Here is a 27999-nt window from a genome sequence, read left to right as displayed (position 1 = left end):
CTGGAGACACAAAACTGAAGCCCTTACCAATTACAGATGAGTTATCATCAGGTGCCACAGGGACAGTGCAAAGGGACTGAGTAGTAAAGGATTAGCCAGTACACACAGAAATATCGAGCAGCTCACTACTACCTCTTATTGTGCTCATGCCAATGGAAATCCTTCTTAGAACGGCATATTTTATTCAATTTTTAAGAGGTCTCAATTTTTCATTTAGGAAAGGAAGTTGGAGCAGCATCCAATCTGTAATCAATCAGCCCGCCTTTGCAGAAAAGCTCTGAGGAAGCGCTCTTGCTCTTTGGTCCTTTATCTTCTCTGTGAACTCACAGAAATTATATTTCTGAATGGGATTAAGAGCGAGGGAGAGGGACAACTACAGCCAGGACAATCCTCAGCTAAATCTTATAGACCGCCCTCCTGTAGTAACTAGCCCTTCCAAAACTACCCCCAACCACAACACTTCTGTCTCCAGTCAGAAGCAGCAGATAATGTTTCAGATAAGCTTGGCCCAGACTTAAAAAAGGTATTTAAGCACTTTGTGTGGGTACTTAACTGCCTAAGTGCCAAATTCCTGTGAATTTTAGTGGGCATTATAGCATCAGGAGCTTTTGAACAAGATCTGTCACAATCTTAAATGAGGCTGTCCATAACATAAGCCATGGATTTATTATCCCTGGCAATAAATTACTAGAAATACACAACGATAAAAGGAGGAACCACAGACACAGCTCATCCAGGGATCTCAAAGCTCTTTGCAGCCATTACTTAGGGTTCCTTGTGATAGCTGAGGAAAAGGCTGGGGTTTGTTTGTTTGTTTTGAATGAATAAATTAATCATTAGTAAAATATTATGCAGTTCATCAAATATATTATTCACTAGCTATTTATCAAAATAACAGCTCAGTCATATATTATCAGAACTAAACATTTATAATGTGTGTGTATCTAGTCATCGGATGATTTATTCAGGCTTTTGTGGAATGAGTTAGTTATTGACCAGTTTGAATCACTGCTCCCTTGGGAGGCAGAGACGTATTAGGTTGTGAGCTCTTGGTGAACTTGCACCATCTTTTTTGCTGCGTTGCTGTTCAGCACGTGGCACTGCAACCAGAGTCCTGTGCCTGGGTTTCTTTTTGACACTACCTCAATAAAAACAGTTATAATTTTGTTTATCTATAGCCAATGCGAGGTCTGTCTCAGGTAGGAAAATTCAACCGCTGGTTCAAGATCAAACTATGATCTGAGTTCTCCATGTTACTGTAGGGCCAGTGCCTGAACCCAACACCAAGGTCCTCATCCCTTCTTAGATATCTCAACTGTTTAGTGCCTCTCCACTTCCCAGTTGCAGGAAAAGAGGGTTTAAGAATCCCAGCTCACTGCTCCGTGTGATAGATCATACAATTTTGGTAACGCTGGGAAAGAACAGAGGAGCCCTTTACCAGGTCCCTCCCAGCTCCCTCTCCCGTGCCAGCAAGCTGGCCTCCTTCCAGAAGAGCCTCAGCAGAGCGAAGCTACGTGACTGACGTTCACTGACTCCTCTTGACGTTCGTGACCAGCATCCCAGAAGGCTGCAGCTTCTTCCAGGCCTTTATTGGTGTCAAACATCACAGCCTCTCCCCTGGGTTTTATTAGGGAAGCTGATGCCAAATCACCCAGCTTCCTCCTACTCGATAAAAAATGTTTATAACCCAGTAAATTCTAACATATCAGCAGCTTGTTATGGAGGGAAAAGGTCACTGGGAGAGAAAGAAAAAAAAAAAGGGTGCCCTTCCATTGTAAATTCTGTCTGGGTATATACGGAGGAGTCAGCGCCAGGAAAATATCTTTTGATATGATAAAGTCTCATAATAGAAAATGTTGCTGCAATACAGGCCTCGTTTCTTCAGATAAATATTTAATATAGATCACTAAAGATTAATCGAGTACAGAAAAGAGTCTGTCCTATGGTTGGTGTAACGAAAACATCTTCTCGTTAATTTATTATGGAGCCTGAAATGAGAAAAATCCTATAGAGAGAAATGCAGGGTACGGTTTCCATAGAGAAGCAGCGCACCGCACCAGAATTTATTTAGTGTGTGGGCAGAGGCCTTCCCAGAACCAGCTGCAGCGTGGCATTCGCGTGATAAAAAATCCCAATGTAGGAAGAAGCCTCACAGACTCATCATGTTTCACTGATCTGACTCCTGCAGATCTCAGGGTTTCCAGAAATGGTGAGACTGTAGGACCCACGGGCTCTCGAGAGCACGGTCCTGCATGACGACTGTACGATGACACGTGAAACATCCCAAGCTGCCCCTCCAGAAAAGGGAACTCAGTCCTTTTGCTGTAAAGGGATGCCCTGGGCTCACTGCGAGGAGAAGGGACCCCAGTGTGATCCTAAAAGCTCTTTGCTTTTGCCAGAAGTTCCCATAAGCACCTCCTTAACAGTTTCTCCAAGGCGCTGTGGCCATTTCACACTGTGCTCCTGACTGTATTGGGCAGCAGAGCCCAGGATGCTGATGTCCTTTCCATCTCCCATGATGCTGGGATGTGATTAGTTAGTTCCATTGTGATGGGTAAATGACAGGACCCCTTTGCTTTCTACAACGTAGTCCACAGAAGCCATCTTCCCAACCATATTGCAGCATTAAATAGGACAGTTACAGAGAATAAATCATAAATAGCAGCAGAGACAGTATGAGGGAGAAAATAAGAGAGTCACAGGCAGGGGAGGAGCAAAAAAAGATAAATTTCAGCTGAGACTGAAATGGAACAGGGTCGATGAGATGAAGAGATACATGAAGTTTGTTCCAGATGGCCAGCCCCACTGACGTGAAGCCTCTTGCCACCACCAGCATCCGCAATGTGTGAACGAGGGGGGACTGCTTGCTCTTAGACAAGCAGTGGAAATGAGCAGGAGAATCTGGCAGATCTTCCTATGCTCAGGGATGGGGGAAACAGAGGAGACCCCTCCTGAAATGTATGTTTTAGAGACCAGAAACAACTCTGGAGAGAGGGAGGCTGTAACGTTTTTCTACCTCTCCAACAAGCCATGTCTAGTTGTTTCTCTAGAGGTGATGCTTTTTTCTCCTACTTGACCTTTTCCAGTGGACACCTTTCCTGTTTTGGGAGTGTTTGCGTCAAGCAGTCAACAAAATGCTAGTCCATGTGTTTAGGTCTCCCCAGGAGAGAGGCCAAGGGAAGGAAGGCTGAATGCCACCACTCAGATCCTAGTCATACTGCTCCGTGCACTGCTGGGAGGCATCCAGGAAATGTAGCTGGGAGGAAGATGGAAAAAGCATGGCTTTATTTTTGTGGCATAAAGAATGCAGAGAGTCTCCTCTTCTGCTGCCATGCCTAGCTGATCTCGCAAGAACACCATTTCTTTAGCTCACATGGAAGATGACGGAAGGACAGAGAGGCTTTAGCATCTGGTATCAAAAGCCAAGGAACATGGGACTAAAAGGACCCTCCAGGGTCACAGCATCCCACCTCCCACTCTGCCAGGCACAGCGTTTTGCCATTTGAAGAATTACAGTCCTAAACCTTTAGGACAGTATGAGTGGTCTCTTTGTAGATCGTATCTCCCAGGCCCTGGCTTCTCCCAGAACCCAAGTAACAACTGAAAACCTAAATAATGATTCTCTCTAGCTCCACCGCAGACTGTTGGACTTGATACAGGTAAGACTGGATGGCAGGCTCCAGCCTGGGGCTATCTGGGGGAAAGATTAACAGATTTTTAATAACAGCAGGGACTGTTGCAGTCATCTCACATAAATCTGAACTGTGTTTAGAACATTTATTTGTGGCATGTGGCATGGACCTGGTCAGGAGAATTGCAACAGCTAAACCACCCCCAGGATAACCTGGGGCTGATCCAGGGGCTCCTATTTTCATCTCTGCAAACACTGTGACTGCACTGTCACCTTGGCAGGGGCTTTCATCAGCCAGGCCCCTCCGACTCTGCCTGTCATGCTTCATACTCCCACCGCAGCCAGCCACAGATATAATCTATGGAACACAAACATGATTTTATAATAAGTTTTCTATGCAGCCAGGATAAAATGCCAAACAGAATCAGAAAACAATCAGTCAGTGAAACTCAGCACTGCTGATGAGTGCACTGCTCGTAATGGTTCAGTGCCCAGGAAGATTGAGGCTTTAAATACAGCCACCACCTGCCCTTCCAAGCAGTGGGGCAGGGGGAGACGGCAGGCAGGGGGATGAGGCTCGGGAAGCGGGAATCCTCCGCACATCTCCTGCTGGGGGCAAGCTAAACCAGGAGCGACACCGGAGCTGCAAAAAGGCACCTTAGTGTGGAGTCGCTGCTTCTCGCACCCGGAGATCAGCAAACTGGCCGGCAGCTGGGCTGGGCTTTGGAAGCACCAGTGCGAGGAGCGGGGACAAGCAGGTCTGCCGCAGAGACGGTATTCGAGCGAGATAAACATGCACTTGCTGTGGAGACCTCTGGGTGATGCTCTTGCACAGGGCCATGTAACTGATTCCTCCCGCTGTAGGCACTTTTTGGACACCTCTCTCCCCTCAACAGGCTTGCAACAGGCCCTGCCCGGAACAAGTTGGCGTTGACATCAGGTTCTATGCCCTGCCATAGGAATATGGTTTGTAGGGCCCTAAATCCGTGCTGCCTGGCACGATGCAAGAGCTGGGGGAGAGAAAGGAAAGAAAGGAGTGCTGGAAAGCATCAAGAGGGGAAGCAGACCTAAAATCCAAAACTGGGTGCCTGGGCACAGAGCGGAGTGCTAAAAAGCATCCTGCTGGCCTGAGCAGCAGCTCAGCTAGTCCGGCAGTTTAGCCTAGTCCAGGAGAGGGTAGGGCTGTACCCCAGGGATAGGTGGGGTGTGCCCATGGCAAGGAGGCAGACTTCGACCTCTCCCTCTTCTTCCTGACGCTTGCTCGGGCACTGGGAGTTGTGGGGTTTCTAGTCAGTAGCAGGTAGCATTGGGACCAGCTCTCTACCAGACTGTACAGATATATATATTTTTTTTTTTCTCCAGTATTTTTAAGAGTTGGGGAATTCATACTAGCTTTTTTCTTGTCGTCTTTAAGTACTCCAGGCTTGAGTCATATTATTGTATAACTCACAACTTCCATTTAAAAAAGAATAGGCTGTCTTTTAGGATTGCAAAGAAAAGCCAGAAAATATAAGTCTTTAAATCTCAAAACCCAGAAGGTAAATAAAAAGCATTGCAGACGTTGTTTTGTTCAGTAGATAAATATATACATATGCATGTGCTTCAAAATTCCAGGGTCCGGTTCATTATTTCTCAGCAGAGGCTCAGATGCGCAATAGCACATAAACCCTTATTCAGCCATATGTATGGGTTTAGCTGGCATGGGAGCTGGTGCTTTGACTTTGCCCTGTCCTCACCCCTTGAAACAACTATGAGGGGAAGTCTTCTCCTTTGCTTTTCTGCAGCATCCGATCCCCCCAGAGTAAGTTTCCAGTACCTTGCCTCAGAGAGACCCTGATTTAACTTAGCACAAACAAAAAAGCCTATCATGAAAGCAAGCGCAGGCAAAAGGGGAAGAATCAACCCCACAGAAGCTCCCGCCCAGACTCAGCAAAGGATTCTCACGCCGTGATAAAAGTGCAGAGCTAATACCTGCCAAGCCAAAATGAAAGTCTGAGACATAAGAGCCCTGACTAAAGAACAACCCACTTCACCCTCTGTTTCACTCCTTACTAAACTTAAAAAATCCCTGCCCCTCAAAAAAACCCCAAACACCACTACCCCTTGCAAAAAACCCACTAAACACCAAAACCCAAAAAACCTGGGGGGGGAAAAAAACCCCTCTCCCTCCCCCCCAGCTGACTTCTCTTTCTCCCTAAATAGACCTTGACTGGTGAGGCTGTAACTCTTTGCAGCTGGCCTTTCTCCTGCCCTACTGGAGAGACCTCTGTATTTAGGGGAGGGGATTGTGCTCTTTGCTCAGCAGCAGAGCTCAGGTCCAGTTGTCTGTCCCAAGCCCTAAATTTTGATGCTTGCAGCCCAGAGTCCTGCTGGGCCTTGAGACTGTCTTTGCATGTGAGGCTGGATGCTGCCTGCACTGAAGTTGAGGAGGTTTTGCTCTTAACTTCTCCAGGACCTGAATTTCACAGCTGGACCTTAGCATGTGAGTGGATTTTGCTGAGTAGCTGAATTAAGTGATTCGTGAGGACAGGCGCGTTGCGGGGCAGTTAGCACTTGGTACGTAACTTCCCTTCCACTGAGCTCCCTCCCTCCGCCGTGCTGCAGAACTTATGCCCGCAGTATGTGTGTAACAGCCCCTCTCAGCTATTTCAGGTGTGCTTGAAGCTCAGTAACCTATGGAAGCACTCTGGTGGTCCTTTTTACGCTAAAACAGTCTCCTGTATCATCTGGCTATGGTATATTAATAAAACTGCAGGAATTCAGGCAGGCACAAACTGAAGTGGTACAGGTTAGCATTGCTGGAGGCCACAGCGGTCTTCAACCTTCTCTTGCAGACCATCCGGCACATTCTCCTTTGCTGATTTGAAGACCTCAGAGCTGGCAATCAACATAACCTTCCCAAAGGAAATGGTTTGCATTTCATTATTGATTTCACAGCCTTTGGGGTCCTATTACTTTGTAGAAGATAAATGCCAGGGGTGTGATCCCTCTCACTCTTGCTATAAAATGGGTCCAACACCCTCCTTGTAGTATGACTCCAGCTCACTCCATATTTTGAAGCATGTGGCTCTTGTATCTTCCCTGAAGGGTTGGGATTCAGGAATTCATGTGCAATAGTGATTTTAAGATCTATTTCTGCCCCTGTTCCTCTTTGCTGTGGCCGACGTGGGGTTTTGTTTGCGTGTTACCACTGGTACCCTCAGTGTTATTGAGGGTGATGTGGGAAGCGGTGCACCCTGCTGAACTGAGCCCTGAGCAGGCAGCAGGGACACTGGGAAAGAGTGTTCCTTGGCACAGGCAAAATGGGCAGCTGCCTGGGCAGCTAGTTTGGCCATGACACACACCCCCCCCCATCTGACAGTGTTATGTTAATGGTTGGACTCAATGATCTTAAGGGTCTCTTCCAAACTAAATGATTCTATGATTCTATCTACTTTAGTCCTTGCTGGTGAAATGCTTTGTCCTGGCTCCAGAGCTGGGTTAATTTTGTTCATGGCTGTGCTGTGGAAAAGTAGTTCATCTCTTGCTACCTTAATTTCTCTTAGTGTCTCTGTCTACAGTTACACATTTGTTTAAAAGTGCTTTGACATCCATGTATCAAAGTCACAAACATCAGCTAAAGGAAACAGGGCTCATGATTGGGAAATTGCTAAGCATGTGCCTGAATAATCAAGTGCTTCAAAGCTTCACAAGCAGATCCCAGAAAACAAAAGCATTTGCATTCACTAGTCTCTGTTCCCTGGATAGGACAGGACAAAAATAAAGCTTTTCCTTTATGAAGTGTTGTGTGAAAAGCATGGTTGTCTTTTTGTCACAGTCCACTTTGCAGCATGCAAAAAGATTGCCTTTCTTCAAGAGTTTGTGAGTTTTTATTTTACTGTAGTCTCTTTATTTCCTCCATCAAAACATTTCTGAGTTTGAAATGGCATGACTAGGAATGAAAATTAAATACGTCAAAACTGATTTTTGTAGAAATGAGATTTTGGAGCAACCAGGGAATGTTCAAGGCTTTCTCACTGCTTGTGTTCAGTTTTTTTGCTAAAGAGGGATGTAGTCTGAGGAAATGGGTCACTTTTTTTCCTAGAGAAATTTTCTTCAATTTTGTTGTAATTCTGAAATGTCACAGGCTTTTTGGACAGGTTTTTTTAAATATTGAACAAAGAACAAGTATCTCTGATAATGGATGGCTTGATTTTTTGCTGCAGCTATACTCTGCAGCCTAATTTTTTAGCCCTTCACCTCTTGCCTTATGCTTTTTGCAAGTAATTTCAGGTCCAGGTACCATCTGAATCCTATGCTGAGAGGGGACGGTCTCTGCATATAGCCACTGTCTATATCCTTGCTTGCTGGGTATCACTGTTACAATAGCAGCCCTTGGCAAGTGGCCTGAATGTAACAGCACAGCTTGAAAACCAAAGGGATGTTGAGCCAGCTCTTCGGGTAAAGGCACAGAAATAGGTCTCTGGAGGAATCGCCATTTTCTCCTAAACCAACTTGGAGGAGATAAGGTCACCACACCATAGGAATAAAGTAGCAAGGATCTGTGTGTGGGGGGGGGTGGGGGGGCAGTGTTTTATTTTACGACAACAAAACAGATTTTGTTCCTTGGCACTCTCATACCTCCTCCATGTACTCGCAAACGCTTTCTGCAAGATCCCTTGCAATGGCATGGGTAATGAAGGATGCCAGTCCTCACCAGGCTGGTGACCGTGTGTTGGACCTTTAGGAGCAGACAGCCATTGGTCTCTCTGTCCTCTTGCACCTCTGCAAGTCATGGTTTCCCAACTTATTGTTTGCCTGGAGTATGCCCTTCTATCTGAAGGGCATTCCCTGTCAGGGAAGGGTATGGACCCCTTTCACTTCACTTAACCCGGTCAAAAGCCCCTCAACTGGCCTGCAGCAAGAGATCCCTGATGTAAACAGGTGGCTTTGCCAACTGTCTGTCTGTAGGAATCCAGGCTGCCCACCAGCACCTGCCTTATGTGATCGTTAGTGACTCCATCAGCTGAGAATGACTCAGGGGTAAGGGGGTGGGCGAGAGGAGACAGCTCTCCCCTCACTGCCTGCTCTCGCTGAGACCACAAGCATGGTAGCTGTGCCTGGGGGCTTGGCCAGGACTGCCTTGAGGGCCCAGCTGGGTGTAGGAGGCAGGAGGGGCTTTGTATTTAAACATCACCTTTTTTTTTTTTCCTCCTGATATGGTGAATTTGAGCCTTTGCCAAGTGAGTAGCACAACTGACCGAAGGGGGGTGATGGCTCAATTTTCTAACAACAGTTCAAGTTTTGAAACATGGTTGCATGCTGTGTTGGAGAAAATTTTGTGCATTTTGAGAAAAAGGGCAATCAAGGCTAAATTTCCAATACTTACTTTCCCAGTATTGACAGATGCTGTGCTTAAGTTGCCAGTAGTGCAGTAGCCAGGTACCCCAGCAGGTAGCATGAGAAATTAAGGTTCAAGCCCACATTTTCTCACGATTTTTTCATCTGAGTTAAGTGTGAATCATGATAAGTAAAGAGCAAAGCTTGGGGCTGTGGTGTCACAAGCTGAGGTTATCAGCTTGCTACTGCTAAAATTAGGAAAAAACCCCCAAACCTGTAGTCCACACACCTATATCTTCAGGAAATGAAGCAAGTACAATTAAATGAAATTACTTGTTCCAAACTGTGTTCTTTCTACAGCCTTTGATTCATGCTGTTGTGCTTATATGAACACTGGTAGGCATTTGTGACCCAGTCTAGATGGTGAATTTTGTGATAAGGCAGGCCAGCTTGCTGAGGGGCTCTGTGGGGTATGCTCACCATGAATTAGTGTGGGCCAGTCTTTCTTTGGGTATTTTGTTATCTGCTCTATAAATTAAAATCTGTCTGCTTGTCTTCCATTTCAAACTTGTTTTCAAAAGTAACAAGTTTAAATACTTTCGTGCACTATTTAGTGATATCAGGAGGGACTTCATCAAGAGTTTAATCCTCTATCCTACCAGAGTCCAAGCAAACATTTCAACATGAAAAGGTCTTTTTTTTTTGGTTGCTATAGCACAAGACTGAACAATTTGGGGCCTTTTCCTGTCTCTGCCCCATGTTCCTATACAGACAGTTAATTGTCTCACCATCCTGTGTCTTAGCTTCCCTTCCAAGCTGTTGTTGGCTAAGTCTAATTGGCTTATGTATGCCATCAGCTCTCTGGACAAGGATCATGTGTTGAGCAAAGGAGTGTACAAGAAGAGAATTGGAAGAAGTGTGGAGGAAAGAACCTAAAATGGTACTGATTATCCCAGGTTTCCTTAAGCCTATCTAAAATTCCTTCGATGACTCAGATGTTTCCATGTGTTGCTTCAAAAGTGCTGTTCTTTGAAAGCATCTTCTTGACAGCTCCTTGACTTCCTGGGATCAGCTTGATCCTGAATTCTGGGTCAAACTCATAGAAACATAAATACAGGACAACATTCTATGAAATGTAATATCAATGCTGTTGTAATCATAACTGTAGAACTCAAAATGCCTGTTTCATAGATGAATTTCTCTAGGCTGCCTCAGGTATTTTAGTGGAGAATTTTTCTGGCCGCATGTCTTGTGATTTTTATCATAATTCACAGTGAAGGAATGGGTATCTATATTGTCCATTCCAGTGCTTGGAGCACAGGACCCTGCAGCCTATTAGAATAGCTTCCTCAGTAGCTTAATAAACCATGTCTGGTTTAGGTAACCTTTTAGGAAGAAAACAGCGACAGAACAGAACATTTCCTATTGTTGATAACGTTTGCTAAGCTGCAGCAGTGCTAACGGCGCTGGGAGCTCTTGCTGAGATGTCACTCCGGCTTCTAGCAACTAGTATCAACCACTATGTAAATTATAATGGCTTAGAAGAAGTGCCATCAGCCCAATGCTGAAAAAGCTGAAATGGTGTTAACAGTAATGGGAATTACTTACAAGCAAGTCTCCAGGGTGGACAAAGCTTAAATGGGCTGGTGTTGGAGAGGGCATCTCTAGTGCCCAAGGTGCGTACTGGTTTGCAATGAACTTGGTAGGGAAAGTTGAGTGGAATAAATGACTCACAAGCAGTTTGCAGTGTAACCTGATGGGTGTGATGAAAGGGAAGAGTAGCAGCTCACTCGGGTGAAATACAGGAACAGATCAATAGATGACAGATGAAGGTAGCTGGTGAGTTTACTCAGTGTGGAAGAAGTTACTATGTGTTATCTGAGGATGCGTAAACACGTAACTTGGAGGTGACCCCATTCATTTGAAGGGGTAGTAACCTACTCTGCCATATTTGCTTCTGATTTTTCTGATCACAATGGTAGCTATGTTTAGATTTGAAGTCAGAGCTAGGAATTGTAGCCATGTCCTGGCCATGATCAAATTAATAATAAGCAAACTTAGCAATGACCAAATTTAATGACCTATCTTTTAACTTGTGCTTACCTCTGCTTTGACTCTCTAGTAATAAATGTATTCCAGCTTCATCTTTTTCTAAACAAATTGATTTTTTCAGCACCCAACAATTACCTGTTGCCTGTGAAGAGACCCAAGTGTAGTCCCATCCTAAGAGAGAACATAAGACTCTAAGTCATGTCTGTCTGATTGGTTTTTAATTCAGTGCTGGAACAATCTGTTTACCAAGGCACTTTCAAGATTGCATGAAATCCATCTAACTTTGAAGTAATTTTATTTCCTTTTGCTTCTTGCAAACTCCATGTCATTCTGGACTTATTTACCTCCTTCTGCTTCTACAAAAAAAACCCTCCAAGTTTTCAATCCTGGAACAATTTAATGCTTTTAAGAAAAATATCAGAGCTATGAAAACAAAACTCTAACAGGAAAATCCAACAGGCTGAAATGATTGCCCAGAAAAAGGGAAGTAGTTGAGGTTTCAGACATCTCAGCTAACACCAAGCAGATGGCCAAAGTATAGACCAAGGAAAAAAAACAACAGAAGATTCTTCCATTGTCCTGTGGAGACAGGTGAAGGAGCAAGTAGACCAACAGCACTGTTTTATTTCTGCCATATGATTCTGTTGAATGATCCAAACACTGAAGGTCTTTGTCTTGGGTTCAGTCCTATACAGGTAAATGACCCTATAGGAATAAAACTGCTGCAAACAGCACAGCACTTATCAATAGATCAATAGTCAATTTATTTATCATCTTCACCCGCCAGCTGTCATATGTCAGCCTTTCTGCTTGCCTGGTTGTTATGCAAAATGCTGTCAGACTTGCAGATTAAGTGATTTCTTTTTTTCATACTTCTCTGGAATTAGATTTTTGTATTTTTTTCTCTCTCTTTCTTACAGCAGAGCTTCAACCTCTCTCTAATTTGGAACTAGTTTGAATATATGGACTGGAGTTTTCTTAAACAGATTAGGGGGGATGAGTGCCAAACCCTCACAGGAAACTAATTCTTGTAGGTCCTTTGAAAAGCTCAGCTTTGAAGACTGACTTCTTCATGCTGGCCTAGATAGAGAAGAGGCCAAGCTGCAGAGGAAACTGCTAAAGGAATATTGCACTGCTCAGCCTGAGGCTGTCTGGCATTTTGAGGGTACAGACTAGAAATAAAACATCACTGACCATAATCAGAGATACCCCATACAGACTCACATTAAGCCAGACCTGGCAATAAAAGATAAGCATTATAGTGCTGTTGTCATGCTTGTGTTCTGCCCCTGTGGCATTGTTTGCAGAGTCAAGGGCTCACAGTAACCTGGAAGAGCTATCACCCTGAGGATTGAAGATAGCTATTACTTTGTGCAGCCCATGACTGGGACAATTAGGCTGAGAGAAAGACAGACAAAACAAAAAAAAATGTCCAAACCAACAGCTCTGTTGTAGGAGCATCTGGGAAGATTCTGGAGGACTTTGGGCTAAGTTCCTGATGCTAACACAAAACTTGTTTTTTACCTGGCCAAAGCCTAAAATCTGTCTGGTTTGGTTCACACATTCTAACAGCTAATAACATTTGTCTGTAACATACATGGGGTGTCCAAAAATGTCTGTCTTGATGACTGTGAGGTGCTTGGGTGAAAACAAGGGACAGAATCATGTCTAGGCAGATGCCATTGTATATAGATCAAAATCCAAGAGAGCAAGCAGGCTGTAGTTCTCTGTCTCTGACTGGGCATCCTACTAACATCAAAGAGTCAATGTGTGCATTATGCCAGGTAGAGGACATTAGGCAATGTTTGTGTCTTTGTTACCGAAGAGCGTGTTGCCTTTGGAAATGCTCTGTCTGCTCATCACGTCTGGGAGCAGTTGATGGCTTTTGAGTTATGATCCATAAAAAAGATAAAGAACCACTGAACAGAAAGGAGCTGGTGCCTTTTCCTTGTCCAGTTCCCAGGGAGCGGTGGGGCTGGTCCTGTTTGCTGAGTGCCCACTGTTGAGTGGGATGCACCAGCTGCCCGGCGGTCCCTGAAGGCAATAAATCCAGCAGCAGGAGGTGTTAGGGCGCTGTAGTTAGCATGACAGTTACAGGCTTTGTTCAGTGTCTTCCTGCTCTGAGTTTTTTTCCTTTTTCAAACAGACTCTGTCTCGATTGTTGTTTAATGCGTTTAATTTCTTTTTGGTTTCAAGTGCCAGCCCCTGAGGTCTGTACTGAACTTGTTTCTTCACTTACATCCTTTGGTTGTCTTGGCCATTTGAAGATGGGGAATTTAATTTGCTCTGATGGCCTCTCTCTTTCAGACTTCTTTCCCTAGGTAGAGACACTCATGCCCTTGGATACTCCTTACCTCTCTGCTGGCGCAATGGGTGGTCTGGGTGATGTACCCATTCCAGGCTTTTGACTATTCCTCCCTCTTCAGCATTCCCCCCCTTTTCTCTGTTTCCCCGTAGGGGTCATAGTGCTAATGAGCACTGAGACATCCCTAGTGGCGCTCTCTGTCTCTGACATGCACAGCCTTGATGATGAGCTCATTAACACAAATTCTGAAGGGGCACATATTTTCTCAGGTACAGTGTATACAAATAAAATGTATCCCACTTACTGTGACAGGGAGGAAGGCCTGAAATACAGGCAGTAGTTCATCCCTCTGTTCTCTCACCTCCCTTCCTCTCTTAGGCATTGGCACTGCCTACCCCTTCCAGCCATTAGAACAGTAGGCTTCTCAGTGCTTTCACCAGACATTAGAGAGCAGACTCCCCTCCTCTGACCTGGCAGGCATTTTCCTGGGTATGCTCCACATCAGCATGGGCTGTCTACACTGGCGAGACATTAGAGCATAAACAAGTGCCTCTCCCCCACTATTCAGACGTTAGGTCATAGTTTGTCCTTATCCCGTCTCTGCATCAGGGATACAGACTCTTCCTTCTCCTTGCTAAGAGGTTTATCATCTTTCTGAAGCCCTTAAAAGCTTCCCCACTGGCAGAAGTTCAGGCCCTTGCTAGGCATTTTCCCTGAGGGTCAGAAGACTCTGCACTAACCCTAACTGTATCACGGGGTGCCATCATAACCCTGGTTAAGTCTTTGCAACTTCTTCACCTGGAAAATGAGCGAACAACAGTGCAATATTTCTCTCAGTATATCTCTCGAGTGCCTTGAGACCTGTGGAGGCCTCACCTGTGGTTTCCTGGTAGTGGCATTGAGACTATGGTGTCACTGGTGGTTCTGAGAAATGATGATCACTTAAATGGCATCTGAGAATGAGAATCTGGAAAGATTTCAGTGCCCTTTTGCACACATCCATGAATCCAAGGCTTTGGTAGATCCTCCAAAGATTCACAGATTCAAGGATTCAGTGGTGACAAACAGACGAGAGTATGCTTACCTAGCCCAGTGCCACAGATTCAGTTTTGGCCAATAGTAGCTGCTTCTGCAGAAAAAGCAATTAAGTCTAGCATTGAAAACCAATAAAAAAGCGGTTCTTGGAGGTGTTTCTTCACAGACCTCAGGGGTTACAGATTGGATAATTCTCTGAGGCCAGAGATATACTGTTCCCTGCAAATCACAGGATCATTAAGGTTGGAAAAGACCTTTAAGATCATCAAGTCCAACCATCAACCCAACACCACCTCTCTTTTTTTTTTTTTAATCACCTCAATAGTTCTAAGTGATTTCACTAGCCATATCCATTACTGTTAAGTCTGTTTTCCAAAATTGTACCATAATTTTGGCCTTGGATGCATCTTACAGCTCAGAGTTCTATAGGTTACATGGAAGATTGCTAACATTGAGAGGGTTGTTTTCAATGTAAAACATTCTGGAACTGGGGAAGCCAAGTTTAAGATGTATTTGCGGTCATTGATCAGGAAGCTTAACAACACAGTATCATTTGCCTGACCAATCCCAGCCAATAAACAGCACACAAAGATACAACCAAATACTATGCAAAACTTTAAAAAAAGCTTGAAAAATGTCACTAAGTAAATTCAAATAATGCATAAATTAGAGGGAATTGCAACTGGCTCATGGATATTCTATGAGCTGAAGATAAACATCTAAGTTAGTTGCATAAATTATTCATCATAACATATTTGCTCAGCTTTTCTCATCAACTATGAAAGCCACACATCCAAGCATTTGGAGAGTATAATAGAACTGCGCTCTCACCTCAGTGATATGCCCTAGGAGTAGGAAGCCCTGGGGACCAATAGCATGCCTAAGAACTGAGTGGAAAGAAGTCTCCTTCACTATGATGTTTTAGATGTGGATTCTGCTAAGGGCTTGTCTACTGCATGAATGGTGACTGGAATTGTCCCTTGGCAGCAGGCACAGTTGAAGATAAGGCAATGATTTCTTTTAAACTCCTCCTTTTGCCTCCTGCCAGTGGTGTCATGAGATGAGGCTGGACCTGATGTGAAAAATGAACCCACTTTCCCTTTGAATATGCTGTTTACTAAATTTTCATTCTTTGTTTCTCCCTTCTCTCATCTTTATTGCCCACCGCTTTCCAGTGCGTGGTCCTAATGGTAACTGTTTGTCCTGTCCATCTCCATACACTGAGTGGAGGCACTCCTAGGGTTTGGATGTTGATACATCAACAGGGCCCTACTTGAACGGTTGCATGGTTCAACTCCATGGTCTTTGCTTTGGATTAGATAACTTGAGAGAAGCAAAAGCAAACACTCTGGAAACATGAAGTATTCCCACAGTGCTTTCTACAGTCGTGCTGGCTCTGGAGGGCTCTAGTCTCTCCTGATGATATCGATAATGGTTGCAGGAAGCATTAATCCATGCGTGAGTTTCACAGGAAGTAATAATTGTCTCTTTGGAGAGGAAGCCCGGATGGCATTTTTCCTATGCTTGCTGGTTACTGTCTTCATGATGGGAACATGGGAATCTTTATTTACTATAAAACCTTGCCTGTCTTAGCATCCAGAGCTGTGTCTTCCCATACAATGTAACTGCTGTATCCTGAAGGGACCATTCTTTCATCATGGAAAAGGGATTTCCTTGTATAACCAGGTTTAGGATCACCATTCTAACCATGAATGATTAGAGCAACCTTTCTCTGTAGTGTCAGAGAGAAGTTATTTGTCTTTACTATTAAGGTTCTACTTCTCATTAAAAGCAACTGTGGGGCCCCCCAAATGTATTTCTTTCACAGATACTAAATATTAGACTTTTACACTATTCTTGGACAGCCGAGGAAAAACTATATTCTGTTCCATGTAGTGAGTATGTGGATGTTGGTAATGCACTTGTTATCTGCAGACAACTTTAGAGCCAATGGTCTATGTTTTATCCACTGCTGGTATTAATATCTTAGTCTATGGGTTTTTTGGGTTGGATCTGGGTTTTTTGGGCCTTTTGAAAGAGGTTTTTCTAGGAAAGACTGATGTTTTTGCAGATTTCAAGGTTTGACACTAATGACTCTTAGAACGTGGTAAAAGTGGTGTTTTGTTTTGGCATTTTTGCTGTAGCTCCTAGGCTTTCATGAGCCAAGTAGAGGCATTAGCTTGGGTGTAAGGAGGTATTTTGAAGTAAAAAGCTGGCCTTTGCTATTTTAATCAATGCAGCTACCATTAGGCAGCCTGGGGTGTTGTGATGGGGTGCAATCAAAATAAATACACGCATAATTGCATTAAGCAAAGTAACTTAACACACTTGAAGTGGACTGGGTGTAGAATCAGCCTGGGAAAAAAAGATCTGGTTTGTGATCCTGGCTTTGCAACTGACTTACAGCATCTCCTAAATCAGCCTGCATGTCAGGTTCTCTACCAGCAAAGTAGGATTGCCAGTGCTAGTTGACACACATTGATAGAAAGTGCCAGGTATTGTCATTCCTATTATTTAAATTAAATTTTTGTCTTAAACCCAGGTTACGGGAATAAGTGAATGAAAAGCGACAGAGAAGCTTGTGACTCGATTATCTGGGAGATGGCTTAAGATAGTGCAGGTGTATTGTAGGAGAGTGGTTATAAATAATATCCTTTCCTTTTAAGAAGGCCTTGCTCAATATTTTTCAAAGGACATTAATAGGTTTCTCATGTTTTAGGTGCTCAGCTGGTGATGTATTTCAGAGGCCTGATTTTTAGATCGCAGGTGTGCAAGGTTTTCTCTAGGCATTTCCCTCTGTGTCGTTTCAAAATGGATACCTGCAATAAAGCGCTGCTTTTGCAAACATTAACTTTATTTTTTTTTCCCAGTTGCTATCAGTTTAAAGGAAGGGATTTGAAAATCACTTTATAGGGTTTAAAAAAAAAAAACAACCAGAAAACCAAACAAAACCTCCTTTTTCATTCTGGCCTCTGCTTATATCTGAATCAATCCTTTAGATTGTTTATCAAGTGTATTGTTTTTCAAAATGATCTTTTGCTGTACTCCCTGGTGCTGAAAGATTAAAATGTTTGGAGAAAGTGTGTCTCCTCCAGCCTTGCTTTGCAGAAGCAGTAGCTACAAGGAAGGCTTGTGGACACGGGGACATAGTAATGATCAGACTAGTCTGGATCTACAGTCTGTCGAACTGACCAGCTCTTTTGCTGACAGAAACCAGAAATTTGCTGCTTTATGGAGAAGCGTAAGACCCCAAAGTGTGTGAGGGTGAAAGGACCAGGCTGCTTTCTTTGTAAAGAAATGCAGCCCTCTGCCAGACATCTCTGAAGACTCTGAGACTATCTCCTCATCAGCCCAGACCCCGATCCTCAAATTATGTTGTTATTGTGCAGTAATGTCTCGCTTTTCCTCTTCTCCTCCCCCTCCCCTTCTGTCTAGCCTTGTGGCCTCACGTGTGTATCCATGTGGGGGTGTCCTCCAACAGGATTGTCCCCTTCACCATTCTTCTTCCCTGTCCTCGGTGGCTCTCCCTGCCCCTCCAGGCTTGAAACCTCACCCCTGTTGTGTTCCTGTGTTGTCGCATAGGGAGTTTGCCCGTTGGAAGGTGAGGAACACAGCAATCGAGCGGAGGGACCTGCTCTACAATCCACTGCCCCTGATGCCTGAGTTTCAGAGGAGCATCCGCCTCCTGGGCAGGAGACCCACCACGCAGCAGTTCATTGATACCATCATCAAAAAGTACGGCACCCACATCCTCATCTCTGCCACCCTGGGAGGTAGGTGGCAACCTGGGCTGTTTTCTTACACTCGTGTCAGTGGTGGGATGGTGAAGGCACTGGACAACACCCGCAAACCTTGGCCATGTTGCATGGAGGGTGGCTGGTAGCACGGAGCCAGGCAGCAGCTCGCCTGGCCACAGCCCGTCTCACCGGATGGTGTGGAAACCCCCAGCGGATGAATACCCTTTCCCCATGAACTCACAGCGTGGCGTGCGCGAGTTCGGCGTCCGTGATAGGTGTGCGCCTGTGCTCCCCCGACAACGGCGTCCGCGCACTGTTGTGCGTCAAGTTAAACACACTTCGTTTAGCCGGGGAGCCTCTCTGTCATTCCTGTGCCCCCGTTCTTAATTTGAGAATACGGTGTGTTGATCCCTCTTTTTTTCAGAATGAAACCCAGTGCAGGAGGAAAAAACATCCTTTCTTGCGGGAACTGGAGGAATTTTAAAGAGCTCCAGGAAAAAGGAGTTCAAGGAGCTGGGCAGGGAGTGTGCGTGGCGGGGGAGGAGACAGCCAAAAAGGTCTGTGCTGAATGCACAACATGACGTAGACTTTGAAAAAACAACAGTTAAGTAAAATTTGAAATGTGTATGCAAGGACTTTGCATGTGCAAGCAGAATATGTCGGTGATGACATAAGACAGAGTGCTGTAGGGCCACTAACCCCGTGCACGCACTGCTACTGGTGCTGCATAAGCTATTCAAGTACTGAGTATTGAAAACAGGAGGGGTGAAAATCAGCAACTCCTTGATATTTGCTGCTGATTTTTCTTTCCACTCTCTTCTACTATTTTTACCATTCTTTACCCCTTTGGGGTGTGCATTTAAATGCCGTTCTTTTGAGACCTACTCTCTGTAAGAGGGATTTTGCAGTGGTAAAATGTCTTAATTTTAGTACAGAGTTTGTTGCTGTCGCTTCTTCTAATGTACCTGACCTCCAGCCTTGCCACATTGTGAAGTTTGTAGTGAACTTTGAGGGATTTCTGGCCATCTGTCAGTTCCCAAAGCAGTCTGCAGACACTTGGATGAGACATAGATGAGATTAGCTGTGTGCATGATTCATGCACAGATTAGGTGGTAGGTAAATTGGCATGGTTCCACTGAAGTCAAATGGCCTCTCGTATGGCAAATGTCCTTCAAAGAACCTTGGGCTGCTCTTCGAGTCCAGGCATTCAAACTCTGCTCCATCAGCAAGAAATGTAAGAGAAAGCAGGTTTCCATGCACTGAAGAGTACGAGTGACTGTCTGCATCAGGCCTTAATGAAGTCTGTGTAAAGACAAACTCCTTTTTTATTGAGGAAATTGCTTTTCAGGACCATATTTTACAGAGGCCAAGCCAGCCAAATAAGAGTCTGTTAAAGTGTTGAGAGTTTCTTGTGGATTTACTTTTCTTTCCATTGATATGCCTTTTTCTTCTTGCCTCCTATTTTGAATTTCCACAGATGTAAGAAAGACATTTGATGGTAAATATATTTTTAATTTTGCCTGGGTGGGGTTGTAAATTATTCACAGTGGCTTATTTCTTCTCCTGATTTTACAACACAACAGTTTTAAATATGCAGAGGCTCGTAACGAGAACTGGTGTTGGAGAGGAGTGCTAAATGCTCGATCAGCCTGGAGCGTGGTGAGCAATGGTGGGGGAGAAAAGAAGGATTTGTCTTGGCAATGGCAGTCCCAGAGAAAATGTAGATGAAGCTGAGCATGCATTTTGCAAAGAGGACACACTCTAATCACAGTCTGTGGGCTAAACAAGACCACTGGGATAGAAAGTAGACATGTCCTGGAAACCTTGCTCTCCCAAGACCTCAAGTCTCCTCAGAAAATTAGGAGGATTCCACTTTGGATCACAGTGGTTTGTAAACTTATCCTGATGTCTTACTAGGTTGCAAACAAGTGACAAACACACAGGAAATTGTTTTGCTTTTAAATGCCAGCTGTTGCATGGGCCCTGGGAGGCTGGGTGATGGATCGGGCCAGCCCACCTGCATACAGCAGCTATTTTCACACCTGGCCACATGAGGAACAGCTCTGATGCCTTTCAACCTACAGAGTAGCCAGGTCCGCCTGGAGCTTAATAAAAAAACAGCTCTGCTCCAGCCTAGTTCTGACAAAGGGATTGGTGAAGGGTCATTTTGAGGGCGTCCAGGCTCTGGGATGGAGCACACAGAGCTGAGAGCCAATTTGCAGGGAAAGCCCTGAAGGAAAGACAACTTTGAACATAGCATCCACTTAATAAATGAGAAATTAAGACTTAATAATGTAGCAAAAGTCTATTAACCTCTCTTGATCTAAGGGTTGCTTTCTCATGCATGCTCTCCATGGGGATGCTGTGCTTTTCCAGGTCTGCACACATGTACACAGAATAGGTTTCCAGCAATATTATTTCTGCTCAGCACCCTTCACTCCTAGGGACAGTATTTGTCCCTCAGGAGAAGCACTGAACATCTTGGGCTTTACTTTCCTGTTTTCTTCCTGCCAGCGGAGGGGTCCAAACACCTCAGGGAGGAAAAGTAACAGCTTTTGTGGGGAAATCACTAATCTCCACTGCCCTAGAGCACAGGTTTCTCCTGTCTAATGTGTAGGAGCTGTCTCAGCTGCTCATTGCCTGCTTTGTGTTGTCTGGGGGCAGAAAGCTAATGGTGGATCTCCTGGTGATCTGAAACCAGTGTTATTGTCTGATGCAATTCAACCCATGCTTTCTGGTTGCTCTCTAAGGGAGCTCCATATCTCAACATTTCTCTACTAAAATGAACTGGTCTGAATGGAAAAGGTCCTGATTTTTGTGCCTTGGCTGTTAAAAGAAGGCATGATTTTTTTTTTTTTCCACAGAAAAGCTGTTTTTTCCAGTTACTGGTGGAATTGAAGAATTGATACCTGGAACCCACAGGTCTCTGAGAATCACAGCTAAGGGGAGAATTATCCCAGGTCTTCCCTCTCCTTTCACAGCCTTGTGGAATGGAGGCAAAGCATCATTCATCTGCTGCATCTTCATGCAGAGAAGCACTTCTGTTACATGAGAGATACAAAACTTTGGGCTCAAAACACACTTTCACACTGATCCAGCCTATCTTTCCCCAAGCCCCTCAGCTAGCTCCGATGCAGATGTCCTTCCAGCGGCAAGCAAGTTGTCTCATGAAAAGTCATAAATTCTGACCTTCCTTCAAATCCCTCTGTAAAACTCACCTCAAAGACGAAACCTGAAGACGCGCTGACAGCAGCCAGGCACCCGGTGTGCGGCGACTGCAGTTTCTCTCGCTAATCACAGTCATCTTATTGCCTTGTGCTTCGCTGGCAGTTTGTCGTATACACCTGTTGGCTCATCAGATACGTGGGTTTTAAATCCTCTGGGACAGGAACCATCTTTTTGCTGTTTGTGTGGATAGAGCCTGATGTGACAGAGCCTTGATCCCTGCTAAGGTCTCCTCACGCTGCTCAACGCGTAATAATGATAACGGTGATAAAGGAAATCAAAGCCGGTCATTTTCCAGGGGAAGTGTTTTTGTAAGAAGTAACAATGATGATATTGTTGCTACTACAATTTTGATCATGGTCAAAGGATAGTGTCTTATTTTTAACAAAATATTAAAGAGAAAGTTTTACATGCCAAACTTCTCCACTTAGCTGCTCTGAAGCCAATTAAAAGATTTCAACTGATCAATTCTTTTGATGAAAAGTATCTTCTTTCCACCAAAAACTTCCATTTTTCATTTCAAAGCCAAAGGCTCAATCCTCAGCATATCAATAGCTTGAAAAACTGAAATCTAATACAAATATTTTTGATTTTCATCCAGAATATTTTTGATTTTCATCCAGAATATTTTTGATTTTTCAGGCATTTGACTTCCAGATAAAAGCTGGAAAATTTCCAGGGAAATCAAGGGGGAGGGCTTACTGGGGTTTTTTGCATGTATGCAATGAAATAAATTATTTGGACAAATCAAACTATTTCAGCTAATAGAAAATTTTAAGAAAAGTGCTTGTTCTCTAAAAAAAAAAACAAAACCTAAAAAGTGGTAATGCATTTTTTTGACCATGCTATCATTGCCAGAGGCAATGTATTCATCAGTGGTTCATCTATCAAACCAGAACAAGTACCGTTCCTCTCATTAAGAGAGTTATGTAGAAGTGGCACATTCCTATCCTATGTATCTATTCTCTTCATTTACTAAAATCAGAACTTCAGATGTTAAGAATGCAGGACAGCATTCTGCCTTTTAACACCTTCTATAATGCCAGCCTTATGTCAAGAATGAACTGGATTTTAATCTGGTTCATACAGCACAAATGGAGCTTTTAGGTAAATATTACTTCTCAGCCTCGTGTCCTTTTCATATATCTGTTGTTAGATTCAGGTTTCTGCTAATGTTTAGGATGTTTGGTGCTATCGGGTCTTAACTGCTTCACTCCCAGAGTCTCTGTGATTACTGGCTCAAAATCACCTGTTGTCCTTTATATTGCACAATATTTTTTTGCTCTCCACTTAAATTCATTGAATGAGACTCTAGGAGAATAAAAAAAAAAAAAGCAGAAAGGGTGGTTGGTTTAACTTAACTTTCTCATTTACTCTTTCCTCTGATAGCGCTCAGCGGAGAGAGCACTCCTTTGCTCGGTTCCCTGCTCTTACCCTTTTGCGTGGTCACTGGAAGAGCTACAACTAGCATCTGTTTGTCCTCTGTACCCACCTAGGTACCTATGGCCTATTTGCAATTTAAATCTTAGTTGGTTCCTTCCAGGAATCAGCTCAGAGAGAACTGCATGAAATGCAATGGCATCTTCTCCACTCAGGTGTGCATCGTTCCAGAGGCACTGCCTCCAGAGAAAAGCATTCCTTAAGTAGGACAAATGGTCTGAGTCCTTTCCAAGAGTTGTGGAAAGCTGTGCTGGCTAAAAACCATCCAAAATGTTATCTACTCAATTCAGTGGAGCTAACCTACAAGTGTGGCGGACCTGGCCTTTCTGGCTGAATAAAGAAGGAGGCTCATATATATTACACTGAGGTTCTGGCACTGGTGAGGAAGGGTGGGTTCATTTAAGAGTGCTTTAGGTGTTGGGCTTTTCTTTCTTTAGGTGCAACACGTGACATCATGTGTTCCTGTTAAGATGGCCCTACATGACAGCCCTCCTGGGCCTTACTGAAATCTCCTTTTCTTTCTGCTATAGGAGAGGAGGCCTTGACCATGTACATGGACAAAAGCCGCCTCGACAGAAAGTCAGGAAACGCTACCCAGAGCGTTGAAGCATTGCACCAGCTTGCTTCCTCCTACTTTGTAGACCGTGATGGCACCATGAGGAGACTCCATGAGATCCAGATCTCTACCGGAGCAATCAAGGTACTGTATCTTGTCTTGGCAAGAGAAAGATGATTGTATGTCTATACCAATACTGTAGGGATTTGGGGCAGGACCTTGCTAGTCCAGTGTGATGTCTCTTTTTTTGATCACAAGTTATTTTGTTCCTGCGCTGATTTCCCAGGGTAAATTGTTCTCTTATGGACCTTACTGAAGAATTGATTTCCCCAGGGCAAGTAATATCTGGAAAGAGATGGGCATTCAGGGTGATGATTATGTAGGATAGGAGACTTCACACTATCTGTGGCAGTGAGCACTGGAAGGGAGGGAATGGATAATCCAGTTCAGCGATGGAGGTTGGAAGGGAAAGGCAGGTCTGTGAAATGGGCAAGCCCTTGCAATCCAGAGGTATTTTCCTCTTGTGGGTGTAAGACTGATAAACATCTCTCACATGAATTTAGTACAAAAAAAGGTGAAAAACTCAGTGTGGCATTACTGAGGCATCTGGAATGAAATGGACTGAGAGACAGCTTGGGGGTTGCAGCAGGAAGGAAGGGGAGCTGTGCAGAGCATACAAAATAGGGAAAATGGCTCTGCAGACAAAGGCTGCCTTCTCTGAAAGCAATCATCCTATACTGGGGAGGGATTTTATTGTTGGAGAGTTCACTCCAGGGAAGGCGATGTGGATGGAGTCGTCGTTGTTAGCCATTTCTGAAAGGTTTCAGCTCTTGTTATTCTGTGGTGTCTCATGGCTGAGTCTGTTCCCTTCTGGATGGGAAATCGAATTGAGATATTGAAACAGTGACAGCAGATAATCACCCTTTGTGAATTCAGGAAGGGCAGCTCTTCCATGGCTGGAAACCAACAGCAACAACCACAGCAACAGCACTGCAGGTCATCTGTGCCTCCATCTATTCTCAGCATAAGGATGGCGTGCACATATGTTGTGGGAGCTCTAGGCACCATTGTGGACTGGCAATCCATCTCTGTATTTTTCTTTCCAAATAAGAGAAGCCAGGGAATAATTCCTCTACTGGCTTCTGATGTTCTCCAATGGAGATCCTCTATGAGCAACATCAATCTGCAGGACCTCATTGCCAAGCCCAGAAAAACATGCAGTACCATAAAGAAAGCAGATACAATTCACTCTATTTTTTCAACTTAGTGAGTGTGCCAAACATTAGCCGTGTCTGTCCAGTGTGGGGCTTTTTTCCCAATTAGGGAAGATGCATTTTGGATTGCATCAGCTTGTGACAAGGGGTCACCATATTACATCATATTATCGTCATATTACATCATATTATCGTCATATTACATCATATTATCGTCATATTACAAGGTATGAACCTGCCTGGGGAAGATGTGATGCTGCAATGAAAGGGAACACTCTCTCTTTTCTACATCCTCCGTAGGTAACAGAAACTCGGACTGGCCCCCTGGGCTGTAACAGCTACGACAATCTGGACTCTGTGAGTTCTGTCCTTCTGCAAAGCACTGAGAGCAAACTCCACCTGCAAGGTAGGGCACAGGAGTGAGGGATCTGGTAATACAGGGCACGGAGTGGGGGGATGAAATGAGAGAAGGGTGGCCCTTTTCTAGGCTTTTCTCCTGCTGTGTTTGCTGTGATCTTCTTTGCTGTAAGTTCCCTGAAGCAGGACGGGTGGCTTCTGGTGGCTTCATACGATGTTCAGCCCAGCAGAGCCAAGGCTTGACAGGGACAGAGCTAAAGGCACAAGGAACTGCAGACTGGATCCCAGTGAAGTGTCTGGGCTCATTGAATTTTGATGGACTTCTGTGTATTATACGTACACCAATATAAATAAATGTGACCTTCTCCATTAATATTGAAGGGACATTCTACCCACATCTCTTTGTCCCTCCCAAATTGCTGATTTGTGTAAGAGATTTGCACATCAGCTTTTGGGATTCTCTAATGACTGTAATCTTTGGGAAAAGTCACAGAGGTTTTATTTGGATGCTAGAAGCCATGGCTTCAGTCCCAGTTGAGGGGCTAGTACAGAAGTCAACAGATAGAGGTCATGACTGAATTAATAAGTAAATACACACTGGTTAGCAAGAAGTCAGCTTCAGTAGAGGGAGGAAATTCACTGGGAGTGTAATTTACTAAGGTTATTCCCAAATTTTTGAAAAAATAAGGAATTGTGAGATTTAATTGCTCATTTGCCCAGATGGTTTTATTTCTGGAATCCTTGTACTTGCACAAATATTAATTTTTCAGATGAACGGGCTACATTACATCTTCCGCTTTGAGTATAATTTGGCAAGTGCTGTTTTAATCTTGGTTTCACAGAAACTGGGTTTCATTTACTGAGTCATGTTGTGGATATATTATTATTGTTATTATTTGCCTTTAAAAATAATAGGCAGGTTGTTTTCACTATTCCGGTGATTATCTAAATCACTGAGTTCTGGTTCTTACCTAATTAACAGTAAACAATTTGAGGCTCTTTATATACTGTGATAATGGCTGCTGGTAATGAAAACCCAAGGATGACACATCCGATAACCAGGTAAACAGCTAAATAAGCAGACAGCAGGGATTATAGGCAGACAAACTGGTAAGTAGGTAAATCAATAGATCTCTATTGGCTTTCTGATCCTACAAGAGAAGAGAAAAAGCAAGGTGCCTGGGAGGGGGAAGGAAGCGGAGGAAGAGCGAAAATTTGGGGGGGGGGGGGTAAGGTGGATGAGACTGGGATTTCTGATGGGGTCAGACAGATGACCTCAGGCAACAACTACATACGGGTTTCATGGAGCTTCCTGGCATAACCCAGCACAGAGAGAGGCCAGACCCAACCAAGGGAGACAGCGAGGGAAGGGAGGAATGTGAGAGCTCTTCCTAATAGGACAAAGTGACCTTTAAAGCTACACCTGAGTGTTTTCCACCTAATCTGGAGTGTGGTTCTTGGGATAATTACCCAGGATCCTTCCTCTGCTCTGAGAAGCCTCATTAGGAATTAGTCACAGGGCTGCAGGTAATGGATCGTGACCGAGTCTCCTCTGATCTGATTAGCAGCCGACCATGAGCTGCTGACAGAAATCCATGTTACTGCCTTCGTGTCACTCCGGCTCCGAGGCTGGCTCAATAAAAGAGCAGCATCTTCGTGACAGGGAGAATTTCTGTTTCTGAACTTGCTCGTTGCCTCCCAGCCCTGAGAGTCGTGGTTTTGAAGATGTGCTCTTCAGGAGAGGCAACAGCCAGACCCAGAGCTATCTTCGTGCCTGCACGTAGGGCTCGGGAAGGCCGGCCAGCCTGGAGATTCAGGGGAGGACCTGGGTGCACACAAAGTGCAGGGTGTCTGGTTCTGCACCTGTGGGTACGTGGACAGAAAAGCAGCACTAATTTATAAACCGGTATCCACGCAGAGCCAGCACGCACATACACCTCCGTCAGATGCCTGCGCTGGCGTCTGTATACAGCTACGTTTCTCACAGAAGGTTTCCCTTTTTCTGAGCACTACCTGAGGGCTGTGTGGTGACGCAGCCTCCTCTCGCAGGACCGGGGGCATCCGGTTGTGGGCACTGCACTTATTCGCACCCCGTATCCTCTTACTCCTGCCACCAGCACGAAACCCTCCCTTCACCCGCCTCCGGTGCAGCTGATGCACAAGCTGCCTGGGAAAGGAGAAAAGCAGAGCATGGGAGGGGAAGATGCGAACACCTCTACAGCAGTCTGGTGGGAAACAGGAATTTGTGTTCCCTGGAAAAGTCTCTTAGGCTGAAATTTGAAAATTTGAGTGAAAAAAAGCAACGTTTTGAAAAGTTTTGGGAGATGAAAATTCCAGAGATATCCTCTTGGAGAGTATATGTCAATATTGCAACATGGCACTGCTTCAATAAGGTAAAATCCTTCTGTGCTGTTGTGAACATTGGAACATTAAACAGAAAATATTGCATATTAGGTAGTTTATGTCAAATATGGTAACAGAACATTAAAATTTACATTACAATTAATATTAAAGTATTTGCCAAGATGGACAGAGCCGTAATGACAACACAAAACATTTCAGCTTTTCAGCAAAACAAAAAGAGACAGTATGAAAAATGCATTTAGACCTTTCCCTGTCAAAAGTGCTTTTGGAGTCAACATGCTCTCACAAAATGCTTCAATGAAACTGCATTTTTGACAGAGAACTCTTCTGTGGAAAATGTTTCAAATAACACTAATTTAGAGCTGGGGAAATTTACCTTTTTTAATGCAGGAAGCCTTTTATATACAGTCCAAAGCTAAACATCTCTAATAGTTTTTCTAGGTGATTTAAGGACATATTCCCTTGTCAGACACTTCATATTCTTGTAATTATCTAAGACAAACCTATGCCAAATCTGTGTTGCTTTTAATTTTTAAAGAGGAACTTTACACTCTACAGAGTGGCAGAATTCCTCCTTCTGTTTCGTAAGTTACTTTCAGAACTAAGATGTTCTCCCTAACACTCGTCACCAGCAAACTTACCTTCTGTGTGTATTATCAGCTGCTGTGGCTGCTGTGGAGGATGAGCACATCCCTTGTACACCCTGGCTTGGACTGAGGTGTTCACCCCATGAAAATGGTCCAGTATCTCAGTTTTTAAGAGCA

General features: G+C 44.2%; 1 protein-coding gene across 1 annotated transcript in view; it reads left to right on the top strand.

Annotated features, from left to right (window-relative positions):
• BRINP1 (BMP/retinoic acid inducible neural specific 1) overlaps positions 1–27999 on the top strand; it is a gene marked incomplete at its 5' end in the record, with an annotated part of 59533 nt that overhangs the window by 14222 nt on the left and 17312 nt on the right. The window contains 3 exons of the mRNA XM_082009038.1: positions 17925–18115; positions 23275–23444; positions 24815–24920. Of these exons, the coding sequence (XP_081865164.1) occupies positions 17925–18115; positions 23275–23444; positions 24815–24920 (467 nt within the window). The remainder of the gene's footprint in view (positions 1–17924; positions 18116–23274; positions 23445–24814; positions 24921–27999) is intronic.

This window comes from Phaethon aethereus (genome assembly GCF_964289735.1).
Source record: "Phaethon aethereus genome assembly, chromosome: 20".
NCBI lineage: Eukaryota > Metazoa > Chordata > Aves > Phaethontiformes > Phaethontidae > Phaethon > Phaethon aethereus.
Note: the sequence above shows the minus strand (reverse complement) of the source record. Positions and strands in the feature narration are given on the sequence as shown.